The 23,831-nt window shown below is 40.1% G+C and overlaps 1 protein-coding gene across 2 annotated transcripts in view; it reads left to right on the top strand.

Moving 5' to 3' along the window:
- The window catches only part of oprd1a (opioid receptor, delta 1a), a 33,264-nt gene extending 18,349 nt beyond the window's left edge, over window positions 1-14,915 (top strand). For both annotated transcript variants that reach the window (XM_036562614.1, XM_036562615.1), the window contains 2 exons: window positions 12,185-12,540; window positions 14,276-14,915. In XM_036562614.1, coding sequence (XP_036418507.1) covers window positions 12,185-12,540; window positions 14,276-14,805 — 886 coding nt within the window. In that variant the 3' untranslated portion in view covers window positions 14,806-14,915. The remainder of the gene's footprint in view (window positions 1-12,184; window positions 12,541-14,275) is intronic.
- Window positions 14,916-23,831: the final 8,916 nt, after the last annotated feature.

Here is a 23,831-nt window from a genome sequence, read left to right as displayed (position 1 = left end):
AATTAAGCATGAAATGGTTCTATATAGAAGTCATGGTTCAAAAAAGAACCACACACTGGAAGAACCGTGTTTTTAAGTGTGTAGAGCAGTTTAGCTCCGCCCACTCACACTGAAGTTGTAAGGAGTGTTGCAACCAGGAGTGCTGTTTGAACGAGATCAACGAGAGCCAATCAGACCTGTGGTCATTTACATATCAGTCTTAAGGGTGCAGTGACAGAAACAGAGAGGCTGAAAATGATCATGTAGAAATGTTTTTGTTACATAAAACAACAGAAATGAAAATGGAAAAAAGACAAAACAAAAAACTCAAAGCCTTCGGCTCTTTAGCTGAAATGCTGGTGTGTTTGTTGGCGCTGGTGCTGCTGGAGCTTCGGCAGAGCTTCAAGCCCTGATTCACTCTGTGTGGAGATACAAAGGGAGATTAGACGTAGATTAGAAACAAGCTCAAAGACTCGACACTGATTGATTTGACTGCCGAGTTGCTTCAGTAAAAACTTATTTAATGTGGTCTACAGTGTCCATATCTTTGCTAATAACATTAGAATAAACAAATACAGGAATCAGTAGTCAAAATTGTGTTGTGGGCAGTAAAATTATGAAGAACACAGTCAGAAGAACCCAGGTTTGGTTTGGTTCCTAAGTTCTCTCTGCTCTCCAGCCATCGCATGGTTCCATCTCTTCAGTCCCATCAGCTGATTTAATTTAATGAAGTATTGATTAGATGAAGCAGGTATTGGATGATCCTCCAGGAGACATTTGGAAACAAACTCATGCACAGAGCAATCACAATGGATTGTTTATTTGTTTATTGGTATTTATTCTAAAGTTAGTGATTTCTGAAGTTTTAGGCACCTGAGAAAATTCTGTTTAATAGCCGTTTATCTGGGCAGGAAAACATAATACAAGAAATTCAAGTAACATTCAAGAATTTTTGGGGCGTTTATATGGTGTTATGTATAAAGTATAATATATATAATATATATATATACATATATATATAACATATATATATATATATATATTTATTATTTTTTTTACATAAATTGGAAACTCTAGTTACCCTTTGCATGTAACTAGATTATCTAGAGTTTTCAAATTATGTAAAGAATGCCAAAAGTAGAAATACAAGATTTAGTTTATAGATATACAGTTGCAAAAGTTTGAACACTCCCATCAATTCACACATTTTGTTGGTTAACAAAGTGAAAGGGTTAATGTGTCCTTTACAGAGAGTTATTTTATTTGTTAATGTAATTTTAGTGGATAATTATTTACGTATTTGAATGTGCAGAAATGTGTTCTCTGTAGAGGATGTGAATATATAAACATATAATCATTACAAATAATAATGATATTTATAAATATGTGACTACTCTTGTTCCAGCCTCCTCAGCTGAGTAGATCTTTAATATGTTTCCTGAAGAACCATGTTTGAAGGACTTGTGGGTGTAAAGAACCTTTAAAATGAGTGAAGAACTTTTGACATTATGTAAATTTAAGGGATCAAAATCTACATCATTAGCAGCTTTTAAAACTTTAACACATTTCATTCACAAAAAAAAAGATCCATACACTGAAATGTTCCCCAGGGAACCAGAAGTGCTCCACTGAAAGAACCCTTTTAGCACCTCTATTTTTAAGAATGTCAGTGTTCCGTCAGCACGAGCTGGAGTAAAAGTAATACATCATCACAGAAACTCCATTTTAACCCATCACTGCGCTGTGAGAGCTTCACCACGAACTCACGCTGTCCTGATCAAAGCTCTCATCCATCCTCTCAGATCCGTCTGTGATTCTCTCTACGGAGATTAATTATTATTTCTGCACAAAGCACCAAATCATGAACATTTTTGTCAATAAACTCTCGCTTGTGAGAACAAAGCGGTTTGTAAATAGCAGCTCAAACCGCCCGACGCGCTCCGGCCTAATTAGGATTTGTTTCCCAATCAGAGCCGCTGCACACTTTAATCCAGTGCTCTCCCTCATTACGTCTGATTTGACTGCGCTGCAGGAAGCTCAGCATGCCTGTTAAACTGGCCGTGTTCATTCCTCACTCCTCTGTGTGGAGTCTTATCGACCAGACGCTCTCGCCTCCGCACCGGCGATCTCCCTGTGAGTCAGCCAGGCAGACATTACCGATCAATGATCACAGCTGTGTGGCCTCTACACTCTCACAAAGAAGGGTTCTTAGAGGGTTCTTGGCTTGGGCGTACGGTTCTGGAAAAACTTTAGCTCTATACAAGGTGCAAAAGTCAGTGCGTTCTGGGGGGTCTGGGACCCCTTAATTAACCTCTTGAACCCCCTCAATGTCTCAAAATTGATATTCTGGGGGTCCCTGAAAATGTTTGATGCTGTCTGTCAATGAAGCAGACGCTCAAATCCAGATTCAGTGAAGCTGACTGTTCATCTGCTTCCCCCACAGTCAGCTTCTGTCTTTCTCTTAACTAACTAGAGCTGCAGCACTGCTCTGCCTCATGGTGGCGCTGTAGCAGGCTGGTTCACCCAGTTGGTCCTTCATAGCCTAGAAACTGTAACTCTGCCCAGATTCCTCTGAAAAACTTTACAATGAGCTGCAGCAGATCTGTAAATCTGAAAACTCGCCCAGTTTCCCAAGAGTTTGGAGTGAAGAGTGACTGTTCCTCATTTCTCACACTGAAGACAGAAGAGGAGACGAGGAAGATCTCAGTGACTGTGAGGAAGAGCGCAGAACCGCACTAGAACAGAGACTCTACAGAAGAGGAGACGAGGAAGATCTCAGTTAATGTGAGGAAGAGCGCAGAACCGCACTAGAACAGAGACTCTACAGAAGAGGAGACGAGGAAGATCTCAGTTAATGTGAGGAAGAGCGCAGAACCGCACTAGAACAGAGACTCTACAGAAGAACAGCTGATTAAACAGACATTTACTGACACTGAAGAATCAGCGCCGCTACACTCTTAAAGATATTTCTTTAGTAAGGAAAATATATAAACCATAAACACTCAAAGAACGCTTTGCATGATTAAAGGGTTCTTTGCATCATGAAAAGGTTCTTCAGATTGATGGAGAATGTGCTGTAGATGGTTCTATATAGAACCTCTTTGAAAAGACTTCTGTATGGCACCAAAAACGGTTCTTCTATTCATACAAGCTCGACAGCACAATAGCTCCTCATCAGTCGAGCAGCTGGAGAGTGTTTAAGTACTGACCGTGTTCACGATGTGCTGAGAAAAGCATATTGTTACACACTGTGATGTGATTTATCACGATAATGATGAATATTGTCATATTGCCCAGCTCCATTCAGAACATCCCTTCATTCAGTCCTATGGAAAAAATTCAACTTTTGAACAGTTGATATGCCGAAACTACATTCAATCAAAAGCACACATCTCAGAATCAGACTGATATCTAAAACTACATAATGAGTTTGTAGAGTCGTTAATAAATATGAGCAATTTGAAATTTTATGTTTGATTTGTTATTTGAATAAAAATATTAATTTACTGTAGTTGTAATACTGTATCCAGGGCTTAAACTGGGATTTAGGATGTGGGAAGTCCTATTTTATCCACGTCCGTCTCCAATGTGAGAGTAATTATGCAGAGCTCTCAGCTCTGATATCATAAAAGATTGATTAAAGTGATTAAAAGTAATAACGTTTCAGTTTTGGTCTTAATGGCTTAATTATGACAATTAATCTACTGGACTTTTTAGTAGCCCCCGTTTGCCAGTTCTGGCATCAATACTGCATATATTATCAGAATGTGATCTAATTGTTTTCTGACAAAGATAAAAGCCTTTAAATTCACAAAATGAACTGTTGCCAATGATGATCCCAAATGGGCAAAAATATATGGACATTGCATATTAACCAAATATATATTGGTTAATATGGCAATATATATTTATTTAAAAATGTATGGGGAAATATTACACATACAAATGTACCATTAAAAAAATAACTGTGTGTAAATGTTTTTATCAAATCCATCTGAAAATGTATGAAAATATCCAGAATCCTGTCTGATGTTCTTCACTGTCTGATACCTTTAGAAATGAATTTGTGTTCCAGTATCTTCATTTTAAATCTGATCAAATGATCCTTTATCAGGACAGAAGCGAGTGTTGTAGATGTTTATACTCACGGTTACAGCCCATTTGAAGGACACTGCACTGTCCAGGTGAAGCTCGTTATGCTTCCCTATGTTTAAATCTTTCAGACATCATTATATCAGTGAATTAAGAGTAATAGAACTATTGTGCAACTAGTAGCTTTATTAGATCCATCAACAAACAAAAGGAAAAACAGACAACTGCATCAAACCTGTTTATTGTACATTACAAACGTAATACACTTTCAAGAATCCCTTTAGTTGACATTGCTTACATCGGCTACTTATTACTGACTTTTACTAGAACAGAGTTTACATGCACAGCTCTGTCATCTAAAACAGGCTACATGCTACACAGGCCTCTATTCTTTTGACCACTAGGGGTCTCTAGTCTAGCTTCAGTACTTCATGGACTGTGTTCAGACTGCAGACAAATCAAATTCTTGACTGTCCACTCTGTTATTTGCAAGTGATCAGATCAGATTTAGTGTGTCCAGACATCACCAGTCTATATGCATGGGTTGCCGTGGTAACAATGTAGGCATCAGTAAGTACGTAGCTACGCTGGTGATGCAGATCTGGATGCAGGAAGTTTGGAGGTGCATCATTCCACTGTCCAAACAATCACTTCTGGCATTCTGGATGTAATATCGTTATCGCTTTCGTGTTGCAAGAGACGCAAAAGACACTTTCAAATCAAATTTGCGTGTCCAGAGCATCCAGACTGAGATACATCTGTAAAAATCGGATTGGAATTGCATTCAAACCACCTCAAAAATCAAACTGGACACAATCTGGATATGACAAAAATCAGATTTGGGCTGGCAGACTGAACATAGCCAAGCTTCATCACTAGTAATTCCATAGTAACGATCTTCCATACAGCTGCTTTCAGAAGATCTAAAGAGGACAGCTGGGCTCTCCTTGGGTTGAAAATGCTTCAGGAAGATTTGCATAACTGCCGTTTACTCAGGGGTAAAACAAAGGCCACAGCGTCTGCCCTGAAGACTTTCATCTTCATTAGACTGTAAGCCAATTAGGATAAAATAAAGTCTGTACCTGTTACAGATGAGACCGAACGTGGAAGAGTCCATTTTGCATATTGGCTGTTATCATCCTAAGCTCCGCCCACTCATAACACCCAACTGTAGCTAGTTCTGGACTCAATAAAAATACCACGAGGTGAAGTCCTGCTGTTTGTCATGGCAAAACATGACAAACAGCAGGACTGAGACACTGAAGGTTTTCTTTAAATTCTACTGGAAAAAGGTTCATAACTCAACACACACAAGACAAGCAGCAGCTGTTAATCAACCACATCCTCTGGGATTTGTCCTCCGTTGCTTTCAGTTGTTTGAAAACATGTTTCTTTCATGAAAGATAATCAGTAATGTGACCGTGTCGATTGGGTGTATCAGCCCAGTCACTAGGCTCATGCATTACAGATTTAAACACTGGTTGGATAATTTCTTGAAACTAAACACAAAGAAAACTGACGTCTTGTTAGTTGTCCCTAAAAAAAACTCACGAAAATGTCAGTGTTTTTTTCTTAACTACATCTGTGAGAAAAAAGTTATGAAAAATTGCTATTCTTCAACTTATTAAGAGTTCTCTTATTTTTCTTAATTATTTTCTTAAGAATAATTCTAAAAACAAGTATTCTTAAACATTTTGTTCTTAAATGTCTTCTTAACCTTACAACAGCCTCACACTTGTCTCATGCTGTGAGAGCTGATGAGGCCAGGATCAAACACGAACGCTGCCTCTGCTGCTTCCGCTGTCACCCCACAATTATCTAATTTTCCAAGGATTATTTTTTCTGTTGGCTGTTTCCTCCACCATCACCTCTAGATCTTATTTGCTATTTTTTTTTAAATGCTTAGCTTGATGTATTGATTCATTTTGTTCCTCTTTGTGGATTAAATAATGAAAATAAGAGTGAAAACAAATTAAAAATGTATCTCACGGTGTTTATGGTGAGCTGAAAAATGCACCAGAGCCTCCATAAGAAAACAATGAATATTTTCTTAAGAAAACCTTAAGGAACTAATTAAGACTATCTAAGAGAATATTTGAGAACTTAGTTTTTTTTTTCAAGAATTGCATTTAAGAACATTTTTATTAACTTCTGTCTTAAGAACTTTTTCTTAAAGCTTTCGTGAATCCAGCCCCAGGTTTCCAACCTCTCCAGTCTCACTGTGAATGTTGATGGTATTCCTACTAAACCAGTAAAAGCCATTAAACACCTGAGCCCCATATTAAGTCACTTACTAACACTGGATCCTATCATTTGTGCGGTAATGCACGTCTCTGTCTTCTGCTCAACAACGCAACAACGCTGAAGCCAAAATGCTGGTTACGCGTTCATTCTCTCCTGCATTGATTACTGCAGCTCCCTCTTTAATGCCCTCCCTGTTAAAACTGCTCATCTGGCTTCAGTTCAATCAGAACTCAGCAGCCAGAGTCCTCCCTTTACCCAGCGCTCTGCACTCATTGCTCCCGTCCTCCATCAGCTTCACAGGCTACCAGTATCCTCCTGTATCGAGTACAGACTTCTCTGTATGGTCTGACACCTTACTGAGCGCCTTCATCCAAACTCAAACTCTCTGATTTTCCGGCTCTGGACTTTTTGCAGTCCCACGCACGAGACTCTCAACAGTGGGCGGCAGGTCTTTCAGTGCTACTGCTCTCAAACTCTGCGTGACGGCTCTACCCTCTCTTCCTCAAGTTCAACTCTTCCTCTTTACTGCTCACTACTCTTCTTCCTCAGAGTCTTAGATCTGTTTGGCTTTTGCTCCTCTTTGTAAAGCGTCTTTGGGTTTGTGAGGGTCACTATATAACTATATCACTATATAAAGTAAACTCATCATCCTCCTCCTCCTCATCATCATCATCATCATCCTCCTCCTCCTCCTCCTCCTTATCATCATCATCATCATTAATTATTCTTATTGTTATTGTATTGCATGCTAGAAATGTGCATTGAGATTAGGTTCCTTGGCAAACAGATGCATAGCGTTGTTGACCTTTACCCTAGCCCTAGTCTTTGACCTCTCTTTACATGTGGGATTTATATATGAACAGTCAGTTAAGATGCTCAGGATTAGTGCAAATCCTTTCAGATCTTGGAGTTGGCTTGTTGTGAATCCAACAGTTTCCAAAGCAATCATTGATCAGGTGCTTTTTTGGGTGTCTTTAGAAAATTAGCCAAACCTTGATAAAGTGCTTCAAAGTGCAGCGTGTCTGTTTTTTGATGCTCCAGACCTTCAGTATTAAGTACATCATCACTGCCTGCCGTTCTCTCAGTGGAGTCCTGAGCTGTGTCCTTGTTTTGTTCCTCCTCTGGTTCTGATGATAACTCTGTTCTGTTTTTTTTGTTCTGAATCTCCCTTTTGTGCCTGCCTGAATGTATTCTGACCTCTTTCAGTGACTATGAGGGAGAGCAGTGATGCTCATCTCTCTCTCGGAGATGAAAGCTTTAAGTGCTGTTTATCTGATGGGGGCAGTTTTGGTCTCTTTGGTCTCAACAAACAAATAGTAACTGTAAAGAAATTTCGAAGTGGTCTCTGCCCAAACTCTATCTATCTATCTATCTATCTATCTATCTATTTATCTATATATCTATCTATCACAAATGCTTTTCCATGCTGTATGTGAAAATTCTGTCTTAAAATTCTCATTTTCAGAAGTGCTGTGTCAGTTGTACTCAAGTAAAAGACAAATATTATGAGTATTACTGAATCCAGAAGCAGCAGAGAAGACAGTAAAGGCAAAAAATGCATGTGAAGTTTTGAAAATGAACATATTTTATGGTCTTTCACAAGTGACGAGCTGCAACACTGTGTTTAATTCATTGGACTTGATGTGAAGATTTCACCGCGTTACAAAATTGCATCTTTTATTTTTGTTAAAAATCATATTTGGTGTGAATAAGCCTTAATTCTGAAGTGAATCCATACATGATGCTGCAGAATGTGTGTTTCCACTGTTTTGAAACATCTGCCTTGAATACGGGCTCCAAAACAGTCAAAACATCTGAGACTGTTGCTCATTTCTTCCATCAATAACGATGAATGGCCTCCTAATAACGCTGCTCAGCACATTTACAGTATCCTGCTTATTCCTGCAATTCGTTACAATTCCATTGAACTATTGACACCCACCTGAGATTAAGAGACCTTCTCACAGCGTGACCTCTTGGCCTGTCAATTTATGTGGTGGAGCCAAATGTGCAAATTCAACAAGAGTGTTCTGTTCCTTTGGGAAATTACAATGCTGTGACCTCCCAGCCCAGCCCCCCCCCTCCTGCTACAGTATATCCCTGCTACAGTATATCAATCCCTCATGCTAATATTTACCCGACAAGTCAAGCAGCAGCAGCGCACCAATAATAAATATTTACATATGGGCTCCTGAGTCATAGTGCTGTTTCATAGGGATTGTAGTCTTGCTGCATGAAGGACAATTCTGAGACAGAGTAAAGGTGAATTTGCCGGGAGTTACAGGATGCAGACCCGCCCACCTTAAACTGTACACACACGAAGTGGGTAAACCAACTTTATAGACAGAAGTTCAAAACACGCTGATGTCCATCAGTATCATTACATCAGGCTTTAGACTATTCCTAACGGCAGTGCAGTGGTCACCCTACATATTCCAACACTTCTATATTGATACAAGACAATCAACCAGTCAGCAAGCTGGATTCACATAAACACAGCGAGCACTGCAGCACCTTCATGCATCTGCTCAGCACAGACACAACTTCTACACAGAGATGATAACTCAGACCTTTGAGATGCACAAAGATAAATAAAAACAGATCAGCAACCTTTAAAACCTGAACCTAATTATCACAGGCTAAAGCGTACTGACAGGGACAGACAGGGACAGATATCCTTTCAAACGTCCCCACTTAACTTACATCTTTTAACCCACTGCAGCTTTAAATTCAAAAACATATAGTATAGAATGTATAGTTCTGGTCCTAAAATCTGATTGGCTGAGCTGCATTCAAAGCCATTGTTAAATACACAATATATGAACACTTAAGTTGACTCACAACAACTGAATTGTGTATTACTACACAACACAAATGAAAACCCTTCTGCTGTTAATGAATAATCTTTGACTCTAATGCTGCTCACATGGAGCACTGAGTGTACTGATGAAGTAAGAACCCGGTTCTGTTTAAACTGATGGGCTGACAGCTTTTTTTTTTTTCTAGAACCAGGCTGGTCAGCTAGCTAACAGGCTAAAAGACAGCAGACATGCTAAAGAACTCCATCATTAATATCACAGCTTGAATTAAAGCACTTGCAGCATGACTAACTGTGAAATGCAGAATTAAAGTCTAAAGAACGTCACCTGAATGTCTTAGAAGCTTCAAATGTCTGTATTTCAGTCAGAAGTCGCGTCAAACCCAGGCTGAATCCCAAACGGCTCTGTACTCCCTAAATAGTGTTCTAGCTATGAGAGTTTAGAAATTCTAGCCTCTACAGCCAAACAGTGCATCATTTATCGAGTGTGGATGAGTCTGAATCCCAAATATTAGCTGTATTAATCACTGTTGGGCTGCAGCAGTCAGTATTTAAACTCCTACGTAGTGCACTATGTAGGGAGCAGGGAGCTGTTTGAGATTCAGCCCCAGTGTGAGAAGAGCGGCGCCACTGGATTGGTGCTAAATAAGACTCATAGTGGTAATCTGGAGACCAGAACGTTCTTATAAAGTGAAAGTTCTGCATTAAACAGTGCTGTGATATGATGTTCATTATTATATGACAAAAATTTAGAAAGTTCATGAAATGGTCACAGTACACAGTGATGGGTGAGCGACCATTCCTGTCGTTCAGCCGTCCATGGTTGCTTGGCAACAGTGCCATACTCTAAAGGAACTACATTTCTTAGTGGAATACTTGTTTACGTTGATTATTAATAACAATACATTATTTTGTGTATTTTATCATATTTTATGCTGGCTGCCATTTTATAAAAGCAATAAGCCACTCGAGGCCTTACAGGGATTTTATCACAGGAGAGTTTTATTCTGCTTCGCGTCGTGCCTAAAAACACCTTTCCCCATGATAAAACCGCAGTAATGCGCGGCCTTGAGTGGCTTATTGCTTTATTTTACTCCAGATAGACACTTTGATGTAATGCTTATAGCTTATCTGAGAGTTCTTGTGCTTATATATGTGAATTTATACACTAGATCTCAGTAACCAGCCCAAAACTCTACACCTGAAATTCTCCCGACTCACCCGATTACCCACTCTGGCATTGCCCTGCTACATAACATTGACATAACCATGCTATGAACATGCTATGGCACATGTCAGATACTGTCATGACAGATTATGTCCAGTAATATAACAGTGTCCTGTTACAGTTTCGAATAAAGCGTCTGCACTGAGCCACAACTTTGAGCAGCAGAGCAAATATAACAGAAATAACCTGAAAACTCAATAACCTGAAAAAACCCGACAACCCGACACAGTTTCTCTCCACATTAGACGGCCTTTTCCTGCCGGTGTCCCAGCGTTAAAAGACTTTACTCTAAATAATACATCGAAAAGATGCCACATCCATTATCTCACTGTCTGTGTGCTGCCCTGCTCTTTTTTCTGCAGTGTGACTAACGAACACCGTCCACTCTCAGCTCTTACGGTGACAGACAGGGCTGTGAACTGTTCTGAACATGAATAAATCGAAGGACAAGTATGTTAGCAGCTCCTGCTATGCAGGATTAAGAGCTTTGACACTGATCCATTATTAGACAAAAAATAAAAAGACTTTCACATATTTTACCTGCATTGCACCATTCTAATCATTTCCACTCATGGCAGTAGCGCAGCACAGTGGTTCTAATGAGGCTGGCTTGACAAAGACAACTTACTGCTCTTTGTTTTATTTTTTTGGGGACTGTTTTCACTGGGGTGGAGCCTATATGAGAATAGTGCACTTGAGCTTTTGAGTTTTTGCACAGTGTTTGTTTAAACCCTTTTTTTTATAGGAAATGAATGGTGGAATTTTTAGACCATTAAAATTTAAATACTACAAATGTTTTCACAAAGAACATCTTTCACCCTGCCCATCATAGACATTACAAAGAGACTCACATACATACGAGCCCATATCTAAATGCACATATCAACCACCTACGACACCATTGCAATGGCCTGGCAACACATTAGCAACCACCTACGACACCATAGCATGGCCTAGCAACACCTTAGCAACCACCTGGGATATCATAGCAATGGCCCAGCAACACCTCAGCAACCACTTGCAATTCCATAGCAATGGCCTAGCAGCACCATGGCATCCATCTGGGATACCACAGTAATGGTCTAGCAACACAGCAGCAACCACCTGGGATACCATAGCAAAAGCCTAGCAACATCTTAGCAACCACCTGGGATTTCATAACAAATTATACCATTACAATGGCCTAGCAACATGTTAGCAACCACCTATGACACCATAGCATGGCCTAGAAACATCTTAAAAACCACATGGGATATCATTTGCAAAAGCCTAGCAACATCTTAGCAGCCACCTGGGATACCACAGTAATGCTCTAGCAACACACTAGAAACCACTTGTGATTCCATAACACTGGCCTTGCAACATCTTAGCAATCATCTAGGATTTTATAAAAAATTATAGCATTGTAATGACCTAGCAACTCCTTAGCAACCACCTGGGATAACATGGCAATGGCTTTGACTGCTTTTTGAATAGGGCAGCTAATCAGAACAGAGCTCATTTACATGTATCAGTCTTAAAGGCTCCATAACTAAAAAGCCTGTTTAGAGAGAGGCTGGAAGATCATATGATCATGTGAAAATGAATTATGAATATTTTTGGTACCTAAAACCAAACAAATGTCATAAGTGGAGCTCAGGAGAAAATATAAAATACAAGAAAAATGTCAGAGAGGGCCATTAAAGAGCTTCATCTATGGCATTTAACCAAAGCGCATTTGTTGGCACCTTAATATTTAGGAGTGTAGTTGCTGTGCAGTGAAGACTCTTTTGTGCCACAGATATAAACTAACAGACACTCCTCCGTCTGTTTGATCTCTGCAGGTACACCAAGATGAAAACCGCCACAAACATCTACATTTTCAACCTGGCCCTGGCCGACGCACTGGCCACCAGCACCCTCCCCTTCCAGAGTGCCAAGTACCTGATGAACACCTGGCCTTTCGGCGAGCCGCTGTGCAAACTGGTCATCGCCATCGACTACTACAACATGTTCACCAGCATCTTCACCCTGACCATGATGAGCGTGGACCGCTACATTGCCGTGTGCCACCCGGTGAGGGCGCTGGAGTTCCGGACACCCGTCAAGGCCAAGATCATCAACGTGTGCGTCTGGATTCTCTCGTCGGCCATCGGAGTGCCCATAATGATCATGGCAGTTACCAAGGTGACAGATCAAGGTGAATGTCAGTTTATGAACTCAGTGTATCATATTATCTTATGTTTGTGTTTTTCAGTAGAATCCTGAGCTCAGGCGCTTTTTTAAACCTTTAAATGTAAGTTTATTTGGCGCTGTGGTGAAATCTATTTTGGCATTAAAAATGGCTGTCATGATTTTTTGAAATACATTAATATAATTTGAAAAAAACAGCTGCCATTTACAGTGTCAACACTTCATCACAAACAGACAAACAGAAATGCCACAATGCCACAAAGGCCCAGAACGAAATGTTTGTACATTAACTTACACTAAAGGTTATGGCTGTTTTTCCTTCTCCTGTAAAGTTGCATTTTTGGAGGCTTTGTTATGACAGTGATGATATGCATTTGTAGGAGTTTCCCTCTCAGAGCAGGAGGAGATTATTATAATGAAGCACCGACTCTCACTGTGCAGTTTAACACCTGTGAGAAGATCAGCTTATTTTTGCTGCTCAGAAGGAGTTTTTAAAATGCATTTATATTCTGTGATATCAGTCATTTGTAAACAGTGCTTTAAACTTGATTTCTAAAAACACTGAGTTTATTTCACTCTCATCAAAGTGAGCTGAGAGCAGCTTTTTCCTGAATAGTGATTTGACAGTTTTCTTCTCCAAATGATTGATTAAAGCACAAATTGACACTTTTCAGGTTGTGCAATCGCTGCTTTACTGAAGCCACTCCTTTTCTTGTTTCTCTGTGTTCTGTAGCTGAAAGGTCTCAGTCTTTGATGCGCTGCACGTAGCTGAGAGCTTCACTTGCTGTGACTTCAAAATCATACATTTCCAAACAGCCAGGATACGCTCAGTCAAATTAAACAGGGATTTTACCATTTCTCATGGTTCAGCTCATCCCGCCAGCCCGAAATGACCCTGCGTTTTGAAACGGACTGTCAAAAGCACAAGCGTCGAAATAATCACACACCCTCTGAAAGAGCAACAACTCGTATTTTTAACTTTGCCATTATTTTGATTTGCGAAGTCACAACCCTGAGAAAATAAGTCAGCCTAATGAGTCACAGTTTGAAACATAATCAGAGAAGAATAAAAACTGGGGCAGCACTTTATTTAAACTCTGCTGCATAACTGACATAACCATAACATAAACAAAGAATGGCTGATGTCAAATGCTGTCATAATTTATCATGACACATATTACTGAATAGTATAACAGTGTTATGATGTCATTCCCAGTACTTGCCATGACAAATGCCATATTGTTTGATGTCACGATGGGTAACTGGTATATGTTACCGTGTGACATAAGCAGAGGTGTAGCACCAAAATTTCAGCCCCAAGCACACTAATGTGCCCAGGCCTCTCCCTCCCCCTCCAGCTCTCACTGTGATATCAGTGTTTCTCACCACATATATCCTGTGATCTGAGGAGATCTGGGAGTTTGAGTTCTTATTCGTAGCTGAAAACGTGTGTGTTATTCTCTCTCTTTGCCTTGTGGGCTAGTCTGAGCGCCTCACGACAATCAGGTTTCTGATGCTCTCTGCTGTGTAGCGTACGCCCAGCCTAAAGTGTTACCAAAACTTGTTTTTTTCCTGGAAACATACTGTGTTGGTCGTGACTGTGTTCACTGCATAAAAGTTCTTAGTAAATATCCCACTAAATCGGCCCCCACCAGCGCAGTGTTGGTAATTAATGCCTGTCTTAGTAAATCTGCCCCAGTGTGTTCCGACGTAGTAAATGTATCACGTCGTATTTCCTGCAGGAAAAACCATCTGCACTCTGAAGTTTCCCGATCCTGACTGGTACTGGGACACGGTGACTAAGATCTGCGTGTTCATCTTTGCCTTCGTGGTGCCGGTCCTCGTCATCACCATCTGCTACGGGCTGATGATCCTCCGCCTGCGGAGCGTCCGACTTCTCTCTGGCTCCAAGGAGAAGGACAGGAACATGCGTCGCATCACCCGCATGGTCCTAGTAGTGGTGGCGGCCTTCATCATCTGCTGGACGCCCATTCACATCTTCATCATCGTCAAAACTCTGGTGGAGGTCGATCAGAGGAACCCCTTCGTGATTGCCAGTTGGCACCTGTGCATTGCCCTCGGTTATACCAACAGCAGCCTCAACCCCGTCCTGTACGCCTTCCTCGACGAGAACTTCAAGAGGTGCTTCAGGGAATTCTGCCTGCCGTTCCGCACCAAGGTGGACCAGACCAGCCTCTCCAGGGCCAGGAACGCCACCCGGGAGCCGGTTTCGGTTTGTGCTCAATCTGACGCAGGGAAGAAGCCAGTATGACTAGGCCTGGAGCGGATCCCTCGAGGGTCCCGCTCAAGGAGGGTCCAGCAGGAGCTGCAGTCTGAGGTCACCCAGATCTCCACCACTGAATTCTAGAGTCTAGTTACTGACAAAAAGGGAACCATTAACCAGACAGCTGAGAAGATTGTTCTTCAACAAGTAACCATAATGAACCATTGGTGTACATCATTATAACAGCAAGTGTTGAGAAGTTGAGGTGTTCTTCATGGGCTGGGAATACAGGTAGGAAGAGGTTTTGCAGAAGGATCAATGGATTTTACACATTTTTGCATCAATCAGTGGACGAAAGAGCTCATGACCCATATTTACAGTGAAATCATCACATCGCTATATGAAGGACGAGTCATCAGCAGATGCGTTTTCATCAGAGGAACATCAAAACCAGCACAGGCCACAGATGAATAACGACGCCTCATTAGGAAAATTCCTGCTGTGCCATATTTTTGTGCTTTTTATGTACAGCAATAGCCACACAAGTATCAAACTAGGTCGAATACCAGGGAACTGAAGGACTTTCGCTTCTTCTAACAGGTGGACAGGAATCCAATGTTCTCTTAAAGATGGTCCTGAAATAAACTGTCAGAAAGGACTGTGATTTCACTGCGGATCATCCAAAACCATGAAGACATTTGTACTCACGGCGCGGCAGGAGGGAGCACAAAGGAGCCGTCTCTGACACGAACAGAGAAGATATAATGCGCCGTGACAGAGCTTGATAGCTTCAGGCCAACAAACATGACGTGCTGTCTGGATGTTCTTGCGCTTGACGTGTTGGATCATCAGTCATTAAAGAGTGAAGAAAACCCCACGATGTTAAGCTGTGCTTCAGCTCCGCGTCACAACAAGGTTGTACTGCATGTGCCTTCATCCTCCATTTGTATAAACATATTTCACGAACAGTATTCTTCGCGTGTATTTATTCATGATTTTTCTTCATTTTTAAAGCTGAAAAAGCTTGATTTTGGAATGAAAATGATAACATGAACATTTCAACCAACAATGGCAAAGAAGATGGAACTATAACCACAGTTCGCTTCTAAACGGAATCAAAAAGACATCAGACTCAGCTGAGGACGCTTTAGCAGAAAGATTAAGCCGTGAGATGCCTGCTTGGAAATTCATCATAAGACTGAGCTGTAAATTTCACTTAAACACAAATATTGATTGTGTGTCACAAATTAATGATGTGGAACGATATTTGAGTTCATACTGTGATCAATAATTCTAACAGGTGGAATATTTATGAAGCTTACTTCAATTTTAAACTCCAGCAAGATTAGTTAGATCTGTTGGTCTATCATAGGGTGTTCTCCACTGCACAAAGCAGCAGAACCTTTATAAAACTGGAACTGTTCTTTTTACAGAACAGCTGATTGAGCTCATGGCAGCTAAGAGTAGGTGCTCTTGAGTGGGATACAATCATTAGAGAGATGATTAAATAGTTAAGTGTGGTTATTTTGACAGTTCCAGTTGTGAAAAGGTGGGAAATGATCTAGAACCTCAAACATAAGTTCAATTAGTTCCCATTTGGGTCTTGTTTTTGAAAGTGCAGTGGAAAAACATCTCTAGATACATGGAGTCAGTGGCTGTGTTTACATGCAATGATTTTCTGATTGAGTTCATTCAGATTGTAGATTCAGACTGAGGTGTTTATTCTCACTCTACTCAATAATCTGATGGAAATCTCAGTTTACATGCACATTGTCAAAATCAGATCCAAAATTACGAGTCCCGTTTAGTGCAGACGTTACCGTGACAACGAGCATCACGTGAGTCCAATCAGAATGAGACTAGCAGTCTTTTAAAGTTAATAAGTTGCAGACCAGTTTCTAAACTTGCGCTATGACGAGACGCACATGTGCAGAAAAATGCTCACACTTTCTGATAGGGAATGTAATCAGATACAGGCGTTTACACTGATATTATTCTTCTATTTAACAGGTTATTTACACCTCATTCAATCGGACAGATACTGTATTCAGAATGGACTCAATCGGACTATTGTATTCCGACTGAGGTGGGCGTGTTCTGTTCCCATTGAGCTATCAGTCAGATTACTAATGGATTATCAGGCTGCATGTAAACGTGGCTGATGTTGGAAAGTGAAATTAGGAGAAGACATTTTTCCACTGCACAAAGTACCAGAACCTTTGGTTCTAGAAAACTGGAACTGTTCCTTTCCCATTGGCCCTCAGTCCAGTGCCGAGGGTTCCAGTTTTAAGGTTTTTTGGTACTTAAGATCAGTAACAGGGCCTAATGGTACTTGAGGGGATTTGCTAACTCTTGCAGCTCAAGCTAACAAAAATGTATCAAATTATTTACGTTTCCAGGTGAAGATTCAGACACTAAGCACTATTACATCACCAATAATAGTGCCAGGATGTAGAGAGATTGCTAAGCAGGCTAGTTAGGAAGCTACTATTTGTGCCATCCTTCACAGAACGAGTGTTTTTGCTCATATTTTCAAACCTGACAGAGACAAATATGAACTTTGTTTAATTCTACACGATTTTGTGTAAATGTAGACATTTTTGTGAGTGTGCGCAGAGCAGTGCTGCATATTGTTTCATATAAGCTAAGAAGCTAAGCTAACTATCAAGCAATGTGACTAGTTAGCTACAGTGAATGTTTTAGAGCGCCATAAAATGACCAAAAACAAGTAAATTCTTAATTATGGTTATTATGATGGTTTTCAGTGGACACTGAGCTTAAACTAGAGTGTTCCTGTTTGGGTCACTGCAGTGGAAAAACACCCTTAGATTCTTGGAATCAGTGTTGATAAAAGTTGTAAAATTGAAAGTAGAAGACGAATCAGAAGCCGATTCTTCTGTTTAAAGGATTGTTTACAGGATTACCCGTTTCCTATTCTCACTGAGCTGTTAGCCAGATTATTACCGGATTGTCAGGCTGCATGTAAACATGGCTAATCTTGGAAGGTCACTTTAGAAGAAGACGTTTCCACTGCACAGTGGAAAAAGTCAGTAATTGATTTTAAATTGGTTGATAACCGTTTGGAAGATCTACATGTACGTTTGTAGCGATCACAGATGACCAAACCGCCGCTGCTTTGTATATCATAAGCCCTTGTGAAAGTGTAAACGTGTAGCTCAGCAGCTTTAACAGTGACATGATGAGCCAAACCTCCATTTGGAGTGTAAACAATACTACATTTGTGAAAATGTTCATCTTTAGGCTTGAAGTGAGGTTTTCGCTTTTGTACTATATTCAGAGCAGTAGGTACCAAATCTCTCTCAATGAGCTTCTACAGAGTTGAATGTAAAGTGCCTAGAAAAACAGAAAAAACAAACAAACAAAAAAGAAAAAAAGTAGTGAAAAAAGTATTTAGTTTGTTTTTTAGAGATCTTTGCTTGTGTATCGGTTAGCGATGAATAATGTTACAAAAATACGCTTTTGATGTGATTTTCTGGAAATAGTGGTCATTTCAAATTCATGGTGTAAAAAATGCAGAGAAACCAAACTTAAGGGTGAAAATTTGACTCAGTAAGCAAGTATGGAAGTATAAGAGTGTAAATACACTGGCTCCACAAAGTATTTGGACACTAACTAAGGGTGAAGAGCTCTGATCATGTGCAGAGAAATACTGGAAAAGAACTGCATCAAAAAATAAAGTCATACTTTACTGGCCCTACATAATATTTGGACACTTTAACCACTTTAGCCACCAGTAAACTTTAATGAAGATCCTCAAAATGTTCAAAACAATGTTTTGGTTTGAGAGAAAACACATTTAGCACAACATTACACAATGAGTCTAATACATTTTTTAAGTATGCCAGGAATGTCCAAATACTTTTTGGAGCCCCTGTGTGCTTGCATAAAAAGTCAAATAGTGTAGACCAAGGGTCTCCTAGAGCGCTGGTGTCCAGCACAGTTTGGTGGTTCCCTACTCAGCCACACCCACTAACTCTGGCAGTTAACAGGTCAGTGTAATCAGGTGTTTGAGCAGGTAAATCACCAAACTGTGCTGGACACCAGACCCCCAGGCCCAGAGTTGTGCCCCCTGCTGTAGGCTGTAAATTCTACTGAGAAAACTGGAAAATCAATTTAAAGTGAAGTCTGCAAATTTCTCTCTTCTGAAAACGTCTGAACAGTTTTTAAACGTATCAGGAATCAGAACATTTTATACTAAGGTTACTTTAAATCCTTAATGCTGAGCACGTTCTGCATCTTCATCACCCGGAACAGCGAGACTGAGAGCCTGAGTAATGGACGGCTGTGCTCCCTGCACTCATCACCGTACGTGTGATAAGAATTTGATTGGACGCTTTAATAAAGAAGCAGAAAAACGTGCAGGAACTCCTGCTCTCTCAGGTTCTAGTGAGGGCCAAACAAAAATGTGAATACATATCTAGTAAAAAGATCAAATCATTAAGCACAATGTATGTCCAAAAGTATCCAGACAGCCGCTGTAATACCTGTATTCCCAAATGTAAAAAAATATATGGACAAATTCACTGCAGTCGATGCTGAAATACACTCCAAACACTAAAATGTGTTTCAGAATATTTTGCCATATTAACCAAATATATTTTACAATGCATTTATATTAAAATGTATGGGGAAATATTACACACAGAAATGTTCCATACAGAAATAACTGTGTGTAAATGTTTTTATCAAATCCATCTGAAAATGTATGAAAATATCCAGAATCCTGTCTGATGCTCTTCACTGTCTGAAGAACGTTTAGTTACATCTGGAACCTTCTTTACACTCAACTGAGCGCAGATAATAACTAACACTGATAAATGCATTTAAATATATTTTTAAGAAATATATTTTTGGCCATTTTCATACACTGCAAAAATATGTTTGATAAATACATTTGGTATATATACATACATATGTATGTGTGTGTGTGTGTACATTATATATATATATATAGAACCATGAGTTTTATATAGACCAATTTCATGCTTAAATGGTTCTTTGCATGGTGAAAATGGTTCTATATAGCACCAAAAAAGGTTCTTCTGTGGTTACAAGTTTGATCTTCTAACAATAGAAGAACCCTTTTTGGTACTACATAGATCTATTTTAAAAAGATTCTATTTAGAACCATATACAACACACTCTCCATAAATCTGCAGAACGATTTCATCATGTAAAGAACCATTTAGGCATGAAATGGTTCTATATTGAACTTATGGTTCTATATAGACAGAAGGACCCTTTTTGATGCTATGTTGAACTCTTTTCAAAAAGAAAACCATATACAACACTGTATCTGATTTTATATAGAACCTTTTTGAAAATGGTTCTATATAACACAAAGTGTTCTTCTAGTGCATACAAGCTTGGCATTGTAATGGTAGCAGAACTCTTTTGGTGCAATATAGAACCATATTCAGTATACATTCTCCACCAGTCTAAAGAATGATTGCACCGTGCAATGCCATTTAAGCATCTATATAGAACCACTGTCCTCACTAAACAACCATTAAAGAACCATCTTTTTTAAGAACGTATATAGAGCATATACACAGCATTGGGCTGTGGAGCAGTGGAACTGTGTTCTCTGGAGTGATGGAGCTCCATCCAATACCTTTGGGATGAGTTGGAGTGACCCAGACCTGACCATCCAACGTCAGTACCTGACCTCACTAATGCTCAATCAAATCCTCACAGCAATGTTCAACATCTAGTGTAAAGTAGAGGCTGTTACTGCAGCACAGACTCACTATTAACACCTTCATTTCAGAGGAAACTCTGGAGTGGACAGACTTTAGACCCACGGTGTGTTTATGTGATGCGTTAAGCTGTTGTGTTATTTCTGCTGTGACTAAACTGCAGTGCTGCTCTGCATTTCTGACAGTGTGAATATGAAATGAATGCTGTAAATAAAGGAAACAGGTCTGAATCATTTTAATGAAGCTGAAAAACCTTTTCTTTGCATCTTGTTAGAAGTATTAGACGCGTTTTTGCTGATCTTCCCGCTCAGCTCTCTGGTACTCTCTCATCAGCGTCTTCAGGGTTTTGTTCTTCTCGTAACTGTCAGAGTGAATACAGTATTTCAGGTTATTCGCTTCTCTCTGGGCCAGCTGTGCTGCTGTGCCAGTGTTCTTTATGCTCTATTTATATTTCTCGTTTTCTTCTGTGAAATAGCTTCTCTTGTTGTACAGCTCCTTGAGAGAAAAAAAGAAAAAACCAAGACAATAAAGCATTCAAAAAGCTCCCTGTGCTTCATTATTAAAGCGTCCATGCAGCTATCAAACCAAGGCCAGGCAGATTCTACATCCTCTCTCCCTTTACTAATAGCAAAGTGCACAATAATCAAATAACAGAAAGTGAGAACAATGTATTCTTCCCTCTTATGTTTTCCACAACCTCGTTGAAATTTTCTGCATTCTGAAAGATTAAATTACTATATTATGTTATTATAAACCCCTTAAAATCACAGTTATTACAGACTAAGGCTTGTTATTCAGTAACTACTGGGACTTTAATGCAAACTGGTTGAGCTATTCTTAGATTATAGAAGTGTGTAATACATCTTTGGGCCTGCTGGTGGGTCCTGGCCATGTAAAGGATTAAGTTATAATTCATTTTAATTCACATAAACTGTTAGAAATAAAGGTTCGGGAACATTTTTCCGTTCATCAAGGTACAAACAGTGTAAATGTCCCTCAAAGCTCCAACAGTGGTTTTAAGGTCTGATTGTGAACCTTAAATAAGTTTCTCCAGGTGAAAAGTTCGTATTTGTACCTTTTCATAACCGAATGTTTTAAACAGAACAGTAAAATAAAAGCCTGGAGACGAGACGGGGTGTGTGGAGTCAGTACAGCTTAGAACATATCATTCAGTGGATTATGGTTCAGTTATGTTCCCTGACTAAAGGTACTGAGATGGAGCCTTGAGGGTTCCACCCCAGTGACTAGAGGGGAACTGACCCAGTGACAGTTTAGGACCTTTATTTCTGAGAGTGTAAGACGGAAAAACACTTCATGAAGTCAAATCCTGGTATTCCAAATGTCACTGTGCGGCAAGGGTTAGACCATCTTCACGTGTTTTTTCCTCCGTCTGTTTCCGATACTGCGCTTACATGCGCTCACTATCAGAAAATTGCCTGTTCTAACTCCGCCTAATCCACCAAAGTGATGGGAGGCCTCTGTTACCATGGCAACTAGCAACACAACGCGTGGCAAAGTGCTGAGCATTAGCTGAAGTGTCCTTTTTAATGGAGTTTTTTTTCATTTTCCCCTCCTCAACCTGAGCTGCTTTGCTTATTAATTATCATGATGAATTGGAGGACAGCAAAGAGGAGACAAGAGCCATCAGGGAATTACATCAGCAAATTCACTGTGTAAAACAGAACAATACTGCAGAGACCTCTTTGTACAATAAAAAACAAAGCCAAAAACAAAGCAAATGTTGAAAGTGCTCTGGACTTAAAACTCAGGCATGATTTGAACGATTCCAACGAAGAACAATCTTTGTTCCCTAAAAAGAGAGGAGTGGGTGTGAAGAACTTTTCTTAAGGTTTAAAGAACCTTCACAGAATGTAATGTTTATATAACAAGTTTTCGTTTTAGAATCTTCACATTATGTGGTGGTTCTACACTGCCCCCTAGTGGCCTTTCTGCTGCTGGAATGGAAATCAACTCGAGTATTTTTAATTTTGTATTCAGATAAATTATTTCTCCCTGAAGCTCTGTTATCAGATGAACTAGGACTCTATGTGTAAAATGTTGAGCTGCTAACGAGCAATGAGGAGTGAAAGGGGAGAGCTGAGAACCCCCTGCTGTGAAAAACTGTTCACACCTCTACATAAATTATTCACACCTCTCCACAGAGACGGCTGTACCGAAATAAAAAGAACAACTGAAACTTTCTTCATGTCAAACAATCCTGCACAACTGACAGTAAACACTCACAGCATTAAAACCCAATGAAAACTCTCGTAAATACATTCTTGACCTTTGACATAGTGGCTGTTCTTGCCAATCTTGAAATCACTGGCTCTGCATAGATGTATCTTACATTTACATTTACGTCATTTAGCAGGTTCTTATACAGCGTGGCTTACAAAAGCATTTTGTTGTCCAGGTGTGTCCTATCTAGTACAAAAGGTTGGGATCCAAATTACCCCTGAGCTCAGAGACTGCCAGAAACAAGAGTCAGTGCTGATACCAAGAAAGATACAAAGTACAGAATAAAGACGGCATACATGCAACGCAAACATCTCAAAAAGTGCTAATTTAGTGTTCATTTGAGTGCTTCACAAAGATGTTCTTCAGTCAGCATTTGAAGATGGTGAGGGACTCCAACAGACAGCCAGTGGAGGTTGTTCCACCACCTGGACTCAGAGTCTTGATGCTTGTCTTCATGCATCCTGAAGGATGGTGGGTTGATGAGATTGAGTTTTGACCAGTGCCATCAGGTCAGGAGGGTCAGCTGGTCCAGTTTTGGCTTTGTAGGCATCAGGGATTTAAATCTGATTAGGCTACAGGAAACCAGTGAAGGAAGCGCAGCACTGGAGTGACGTGAGTGAACTTAGGAAGATTGAAGACGAGCCGAGCTGCTGCATTCTGGATCAGGGCTTGATGGCCACATAGGACAACCAACCAAGAGTGAGCTGCAGTAGTCAAGCCTTGAGATGAGTTCTTATTAGGTAACAGGCGAAGGATACATACCCAGTCCATGCAAGGTCTCCATCGGTGTCCCCCAAGGCTCTGTGCTGGGTCCTCTTCTTTTTCTCTTTATGGTCATTCTCTTAGTGATGTATTATTCTCTCATGGCATCTCCTACCATTGCTATGCACTCCATTTCCCTCCCACCTTCTGACTGGCTCACATTTCTTTACCTGATGTGGAATCCCAGCATGACTGAGTTGCTGGAGCTACATCTCTTGCCATGTTGTTTGAGAACTCCTTGGTCATTTTGTTGAAAGTTGCCCAGAGCCTTGTTGTGATTCTGGATGATCAGTTATTGTTCTAGGCTCAAGTTGCAAACCTGAGGTTTCTCCTCTACAACATCAGGAGGGT

Source organism: Colossoma macropomum, unplaced genomic scaffold (genome assembly GCF_904425465.1).
Source record: "Colossoma macropomum unplaced genomic scaffold, Colossoma_macropomum, whole genome shotgun sequence".
Classification (NCBI taxonomy): Eukaryota; Metazoa; Chordata; class Actinopteri; order Characiformes; family Serrasalmidae; genus Colossoma; species Colossoma macropomum.
Note: the sequence above shows the minus strand (reverse complement) of the source record. Positions and strands in the feature narration are given on the sequence as shown.